The sequence below is a fragment of the Lolium rigidum genome, chromosome 6, assembly GCF_022539505.1.
Source record: "Lolium rigidum isolate FL_2022 chromosome 6, APGP_CSIRO_Lrig_0.1, whole genome shotgun sequence".
NCBI lineage: Eukaryota > Viridiplantae > Streptophyta > Magnoliopsida > Poales > Poaceae > Lolium > Lolium rigidum.
Window position 1 is genome coordinate 344,432,628 of NC_061513.1, and position 8,457 is coordinate 344,441,084.

General features: G+C 45.1%; 1 protein-coding gene across 1 annotated transcript; it reads right to left on the reverse strand.

The window, feature by feature from the left end:
- Nucleotides 1-5,006: 5,006 nt before the first annotated feature.
- Nucleotides 5,007-8,038, reverse strand: LOC124666299 (PRA1 family protein F3-like). The gene is made up of 2 exons (XM_047203643.1): nt 7,362-8,038; nt 5,007-5,518 (listed from the first exon to the last, which is right to left on the reverse strand). Exon 1 carries the CDS (start codon nt 7,951-7,953, stop codon nt 7,363-7,365), a length of 591 nt encoding a protein of 196 aa, XP_047059599.1. The 5' UTR covers nt 7,954-8,038; the 3' UTR covers nt 5,007-5,518; nt 7,362.
- Between the last annotated feature and the right edge of the window lie 419 nt (nt 8,039-8,457).

The window sequence follows — 8,457 nt, forward strand, 5'->3', positions numbered from 1 at the left end:
TCAACTTGGCCAGAGCATCTACTAATAACGGAGAGCATGCAAGATCATAAACAACACATAGACATGAATTGATAATCAACATAACATAGTATTCTCTATTCATCGGATCCCAACAAACACAACATATAGAATTACAGATAGATGATCTTGATCATGTTCGGCAGCTCACAAGACCCGACAATTAAGCACAATGGGGAGAAGACAATCATCTAGCTACTGCTATGGACCCATAGTCCAGGGGTAGACTACTCACACATCACTCCGGAGGCGACCATGGCGGCGTAGAGTCCTCCGGGAGATGATTCCCCTCTCCGGCGAGGTGCCGGAGGCGATCTCCTGAATCCCCCGAGATGGGATTGGCGGCGGCGGCGTCTCCGGGAAGGTTTTCCGTATCGTGGCTCTCGGTATCGGGGGTTTCGCGACGAAGGCTATTTGTAGGCGGAAGGGCAGGTCAAGGGGCGTCACGAGGGGCCCACACTACAGGTCGGCGCGGCCGGGGCTTGGGCCGCGCCGCCCGTGGTTTGGCCACCTCGTGGCCCCACTTCGTCACCTCTTCGGTCTTCTCGGAAGCTTCGTGGCAAAATAGGACCCCGGGCGTTGATTTCGTCCAATTCCGAGAATATTTCCTTACTAGGATTTCTGAAACCAAAAACAGCGAGAACAACAGACAGCGGCACTTCGGCATCTTGTTAATAGGTTAGTTCCAGAAAATGCACGAATATGACATAAAGTGTGCATAAAACATGTAGATATCATCAATAATGTGGCATGGAACATAAGAAATTATCGATACGTCGGAGACGTATCAGTGTGTTTCAGAGTTTCTATGGTTGCTTCAATGCATTGAAACTAGGATTCAAGGCGGGCTGCAGGCAAGTAATTGGATATGATGGGTGTTTCTTCAAAGGGGTGGTGAAAGGGGAACTTCTATGTGCCATTGCAAGATATGCACATAACCAGATGTATCCACTTGCTTGGGTTGTGGTGGATAAAGAAACCAATGAAACCTGGAAGTGGTTTATTGGGTTGCTAATCAAGGATCTTTACATTAACAATAGTGGTGCAGACTGGGTGTTTATCTCTGACCAGTAGAAAGGCCTGATAAATGTAATGAAATATTACTTACCAGCTGCAGAACACAGGATGTGTGCCAGGCACATATATGCAAATTGGATGAAGGAGCATAGATCTCATGAATGGCAGAATTTTTTTTGGGCAGTGGCCAAAGCTTTAAACCAGCAAGACTTCGATTACTACAAGGCCAAGCTAGCACAAGAGACACCTGAAGGGGCCAAGGATATTATGAGTAGGCCTGGGCATTCGGTTTTAACCGAAAATTCGGTTCGGTTTTTCGGGCTTTTTGATAATTCGGGTAATAAGAAATGAGAACCGAAATTATATCGGTTTCCTCATGAATTTGTAATTCGGTTACCCGGCAATTCAGTTCGGTGTTCGGTTTTTAACCGATTTAACCTTATTTTTATAAAAAAAAACAAGTCAAGTACGTATGATGGCACGTAATAGCTTGGCAGTTGCTGAGTTGCCGTGACTAGAAGTAGGTCCTATGAAGCAAAATGAAATTAGACATATGCTTGTATACACGTACTATTTTTTTTGGGGGAACTTGTATACACATACTACGTGCATGAGGTGCCCTTTATCTTTTTTAGGTACGTGGAGTTTGGGACTTTGGCATGCTTGGAGTATGCTTATTGGACAGAGAAATTAGTTCAAACGATTGACAGTGGATCTCTGTATGAGATGATTATGCTATCTGTTAACAGTATCTCGGTTTTTAAGGTCATTTCGGTTAACAGATGGTCACAACCGAATTTGTTAATATAAATTCGGTTTTTCATATTTAAGCACCGAAATTGTTTTCGGTGTATTCGGTTTCGGTGTATTCGGTTTCGGTTTCGATTAGTTCGGTTCGGTGTTCGGTGCTCGGTTTTTTATGCCCACCCCTAATTATGAGGACAGAGCCAGTTCATTAGGCAAGGGCTTTCTTTCCAGTGGGAGCCGATTGTGAATCTATGGATAATAACCAATGTGAGTCATTCAACCATTCACTTGTTGATGCCAGATTTTACCCTATCATTTCCATGCAAGAAAAAATAAGGAAGAAAGTCATGGTGAGAATGAAGAACAAAGAGAGAAAGGTGAGAAGATGACAGGTCAAAATATACCATGGCATATTTAAGAAGCTAAAAAGAGTATTGCAAGGACACAGTGGCTAGAAGTGCTCTGGAATGGAGAAAATGGCTTTGAAGTGAAGCACATTACAGGAAGAGGAAGGCAATACACTGCTAATTTACAGAATAGGACATGTTCATGTGGTTACTTTCATCTAGCTGGTCTTCCTTGTCACCATGCCATTGCAGCTATATACAAGTGTCAAAAGAAAATTCATGACTTCATTCACCCTTGCTACTCTCTTGATGTGTTCAAGAAAATATATGGGTGACGAGGGATTAACTCGTCAATGCCTACAGATTGTAGATATAGGGTTTCGTAGAAAGTAGAGGGCAAGTAGATCTCGAAAGTTCAGCCGAACAAAGATGCTCAACTCAAGATTATGGTGGCTCTGGTTACAATGATTATGATCCCTTCTTTCTCCCTCGGCTTCTCCTATATATAGGAGGCGAAGCCGAGGCTTTCCGTGCCGTACAAGTTACAAACTATCCGAGCCGTGTTGGGTCTTTCCTGTATTGATACAAGTTTCCAATTGCAACTCTACTTTCCTAACCCGAATATTCTTGACCTTCTGGGCCTCCAAAACTTCGAGTCCATGGGCTTCATGCTTCCTTATAGAGCCAGGGTACTTTATTCGGCATGCCTGTTAAGCATACCTATGTCAATGGGCACTGCTTGGAACCAGTTGAGGGTGAAGAGTTGTGATCAGTTTCTCCTAATCCTAGGCCTCAAGCTCCAGAGTATGTAAGAATGCCAGGAAGACCTAAGAAGAAGAATAAGAAGAGAGCAGAAACTGAGAAGCCTCTTGGTAAGAAGATGAGCAAGCATGCCACCATCATCAAGTGTTCTCTGTGTGGCACAAGTGGACACAACATGTCAGGTTGCAAATCTAACCCAAATATATAGAGGCAAAAAAGATAAAGCTCATCTTACCAAGAAAAATTCCAATAAGGTATGACTTACTGAATTTTACATGCAATTATGCTTCTAGTTACAGTACTACAACCTATATATACATTAATGCATTACTCTTGATGCTTATATTCCAGAGAACTCAAACAAGTGCATCTGGGGCCGCTACCCCAAGAGTTGTTCCAGCTAAATCAACTCAAACCAGTGTATCTGGAGCTGCCAGAGGGAGAGGAACATCCGGGAACACTTTCAAACCTCCAAGAAAAAGAGCTGATGCACAATCAAAACCTAGACAATCTTCAGCACCATCACAACCAGCTGCTGCCAGAGGCAGAGGAAGTGGAGCAAAAAAGGGAAGACGGCCAGCCTATGCTTACTTCACATGCAGTGGAAACTATCAGGCTAGTTAACTTATGTTCTTGTTGCAGTCTTTAAAACACTCTCAGTTATGCTGCAAACATTACTGCTTTTGTGTTCTCAACTATGTCAGATGTTCCAATGTATGAACCATGCTAGTGTTGCAATGTTATGCTTTTGGGTTTTGAACTCTATCAAATTGTTGCTTTTGGATAAATTTGTTTCCATGTATTTGTTACTGAACAATCTATTTGCACTCAACTGAAATGCTCTGAAATGTGGCAACAACCAGTACATAATATTCAGTCAACCATTACATAGTACTCTAGGGAACTCAAACCAGTACATAGGTAGGATTTGTTGTTCATAGCAACTACTAACTTGCCCACTAGAACATCATCAGCAACATTACATCACTGAATTAACACTTTGCTTGCGACTAAACCTAACACAAATACAAGAAACATAAACACCACTTTCTTGTATTTGTTCTTCATTGCAGCTAGCTCTGAACTTCTGCTTCAACTAATCTTGCAGGTCAAGAACCATGTCATCTCTTCCACTTGATCTTCAAATCTAGAAGAAACATTCCCATCCCCACGCAGACTCCAGACTTCATCTCTCGGATCTCCAATGAGTTCACTGTAAAACTTCGGCAAAGGCAGGTCATGTCATTCAACATAGCCACAACCACCTTGCTGTTCAATTCAAACAACCAATATCAATGGTAGACAGAAGGAGAACTGGGCATAAAAGAGAGAATAGAGATGAGATTCGAACTGACCATGGCATCCACACACGCATAGTACCTCCTGCTTGGGTTCTGAAAGCTCCAGCAGATCAATCTGGGAGCCTTCCTCGGCAGATTGCAGCAACAGAGCTTCACATCCTCGTATGCCATGGTGCTCTCACGATACGCCACCGGCAACCTCGATTCCGGCCCTCTCCTTCTTCCGCTAGCTCAAGCGAAGCCAGGAGCAGAATCGCCTGAAGCCCACGACATTGTCCTACCCGTGCTCGCCGCAGTGGACCGCCGCCTGAATCGCCTGAAATACTCTCCACCTCTTCACGAACCCTAATTTTATTCCCCACTTTTCTCTGTCTCGCTCCCAACCCGCGCGCCCGTTAAGTAATCGCTCGGAATCGCTCACTACCTGGCCCACCACTTACAGAAATCCCAGCCAATATTTGCCACATCAGCATTTTACTTGCTAAACCAGCGTCAAGGTTCAGATTAGACCGGGATTTGTGATATGAGGGTTCAAACGACAGGATTTGGACGCTGGGTTCAAACCGCAGAACCACTACGAATTCAAGGTTTAAAATGGACTTTTTCCTAATAAATACCCTATTTGTACCACCAAACAGAATAACCATCGTGTCGCCCTGTTTTGCTGGACGCTGTATCAGACATCAACATACCTGGCCGCACACATCCGAGGGGAATTGGACGGTCCAGAAAACGAGAGCATTTGTGCTCGGGACCAGAAACACCAGAAGTGCACCAGTTGCACGTAAGTTTCACATTTAGGAACAAGACCGCAAAAACCATAATCTTATGTATCTCTCATGTTACGGAACAGGATTCCAAAACTATAGGCCGTAAAACAGAGTGCAGTTCCTACATTGAAATGGTTTCCAATATGCCCAACTTGTCTGTAGACATAGTAATCACAAGGATAGCACGAAACGGGGACAATCTCTTACAAACAAGATGGCTTGTAGAAGATAAACCAGGTGAGAGATCAGAAATGCCATGACCGATACAGGTTTCTGGGCCAACTGAATTCTCAAACCCGGAAGAGCAGTTTTTTCCCCCTCTCCTCCAAACTTGTACATGTGAACAAGGGAAAAGCTTTGCAGTGCCCGCAATGTTTACAGTTTACAACATTCCATCATCACTGCATCCAGAACTTCTGAAAACCCAGCTTCATGAAGATTACGAACAAACCACCGCTACAAGTTCTTCATGACGACTGAGCCAACAATGCTGAACTTACACTCCTGGAATACTTGGAAAAGAAGATAGGGCCAGGAGAATCAATGTACTCATGTCCTGCAAACAGAAGGTAGGTATCTATAAGTCAGTTCTCACATGGACTGCACCCAAGCAAATTAGCAGATTAAGCAGAACTTGCAGGCCATAATGTATACATTCAACATTACTGCTTATTTATTCAGCACAACATAACCATGTCAGATGAGATTGTTGATGTAATATTCATGAACTTTTAGCATTCAGCAAAAGAAGAATTACACATGGCAAATATATAGAAGTTCAAACTCTTGGTAAACTACTACTCTTGGCCTCAAGTTCGATAGAAGGACAAGAAAGGTGAAGAAATAAATGCTAGTGGTCAGCCAGACCGGTAGCCCGTAGGCAATGAGATTAATGTCGAAGGTGTCAGAGATAGTCGGTTCGGTCCGGTATTGTATTTGTTGTGTATATACCGATGTGTACTGTACAGTCGGTTTAGGTATCCTTGTTGTACAAGTTGATCATTATCTCTAACAGAAGGCATTACTCTCATGTAAATCCCATTACCAATCATCAATTGGAGAAAAAAACGTAGGAGTACTAGAGGAAACGCTCGGGAGGAGCCAGACACAAGAATGCACAAATAAGGAAAAGCATAAAACTGTGACTACAAAGTACAATGAATGGATCCTCTAAACAAAATGCTAAGGAATGGTTACTGAGTCCATGAGAAACATCCATCAACTGGAAAGTGAAATTGGAAAATACACATGCTTCTGAAAGTGTGATGATTGTGCCTTAAAATTTAAAGCACGTTGCACAACTTAAAACAGTTGCACTGTAACTGCTAAGCTTATTCAATTGTTGGTTAGCTGTACCTCTCTCATGCCAACAGAAGTGAGGAGGTATTGCCTCCCACAACTTCCAAAACTGGCTCTTAGTGAATGGCCTATTGGACCACATCTGTCTCTCAGACTATTTCCTAACTTGTCGCATAACATCCATCTACTTGTGGCTGGCACTTACAATAATTCTGCTCTCCGTGTAAGAACAAGCACATAGATACCCAATTGGCAACTATTAACAGGGAGGTACCCTATGGTCACAGGCTGTAAAGAGATGACATGATTGTTACAACTATTCTGAATGCATAGCATGTCATATCATTGTGGACACCTGATAGCAACAACTGCTTTCAGGTACCACAAAATCCATGTGTTGCCAATCAAAATTCTTTACCAATATTTTCTGAAATTCTCTAAGTTCATATGCTTAGAGGTTTTCTAGACCAACCGTGCTTAGAGGCCTGTTTTCCTCTTTGTTACACGTTAGCGACAAATCTCACACGCTGCAGTTTAAGGGACTTCTGAAACCCGTGTGATGTCAATCAATTTTCATTTACTGAACATTTTGCTGTTGAGAAAGTTCTGCAGACACAGAGAGGCTTTCTAGACCAGCCACGCTATATTACAAGTTAGACAAATCAGATACAGTTCAGCTTAAGAAACCTGTGGAAACACAAGATGTCTCAATCTCACTTTTAGGAAGGCAATATTTCCATTACCCGTGGAAGAAAAAGGGATCAGTTGGCCATGAACTTCTAACAAACAAAACAATTAGCATGACTGTGACAATCTGAGATCCAATTGCACAATTATTGCTCTATCTATGGTATCAACTATACGGGTAAAATGTAGAAAACAGACGATAAGCGTCATGGATTTGAAGTCACCCATCCCATAGCAAAATAGCACCATGGTAACTGCAATCGCGTTGTTCAGAAGCAACAATAGCACCACAAAAAACACAATACCAAATTATACACCAATCCTGTAATGTGGTAGTAGGAAGAACATAAATGCGTAGGCAGCAATGAACACTACTATGGACGGACAACGAACCAAGAGTCGGAGAGTCTTACACTAGTGCGATGGCTGCTGCGGCATTGGGGAGTACCAGCGGCCGACTTCCTCGTCGACATTGTCCTCCGGCCTGTGCAGAGCGGCGTGCACAACGACGAGCACGAATCCGACGAGCAGCGAGGTGAGGATGTTGGTGGTGGCGCCGGTGAGCAGGAGGAGGCCGAGCGTGACGGCGGCGAGAACGGCGAGGACGGCGCCGTCGCCGACGACGCGGCCGAAGAGGACGATGGGGTCGTCGCGGAGGAAGTAGAGGCCGAGCCAGGCGACCATGCAGACGAGGAAGACGATGAGGGAGACGGGGTGGTAGATGAGGGAGAGGAAGACGACGACGAGGACGACGATGGCGTAGTTCATGGCGAAGTGGGCGAGGTTGGCGCGCACGCGCAGGTAGGCGTCGGCGAGGCTCGGGGGCAGCCCGAGGGCGTGCGGGTCCGCGAGCTCGCGCCACGGGCGGCGCGTGGCCAGCGCCGTGGCGCCGCGGGCCTTGGCGCGGGAGATGAAGTCCAGCGGGGAGGCGCCCCCGAGGTGGGGCGCCCCCGCGGAGGCGGCGGAGGAGGAGGAGGTGGTGGGTATGGTGCCGTACTTGGACATGGTCGCCGGCGGCGAGGGGCGGGCTGCGGTGGTTGGATCCGGGAGCCGGGAGGGGAGGGGAGGAGACTCGAGAGGGATCAGGCGAAGGCGATGGCGATGGGATTAACGAACGAAATCGGGAGGATGTGGGGAACGGGACGGCTGCCGTACCCGTACAGGGAGGCTTCCCGGTACACGACACGGCAACGTGAACTTCGAGGGCATTCTGGATGGCAGCTGCCGTCACCTTTTTCGCAAATTTTTTGCCAACGATGTATTGAATTTTCTGGTTGTGGCAATCCAGTTTCATAATTCAGAGAAACCTAGCACGTATGTTCAATTGTTCTTTTTAGAAGGTATGTTCAATTGTTGATGCAAGTGTCTTCTCTTGCATTGATTTTTTTAATGTTACAACTTACAAGCAATCAAGATGCCAAAAAACCGGACCGAAATTGCAAACTGATCTCGGTCTATTTTTTAAGCCAAAGCGATTGTCGGTTCCATAAACTAAGAAGAGAGCAAGGA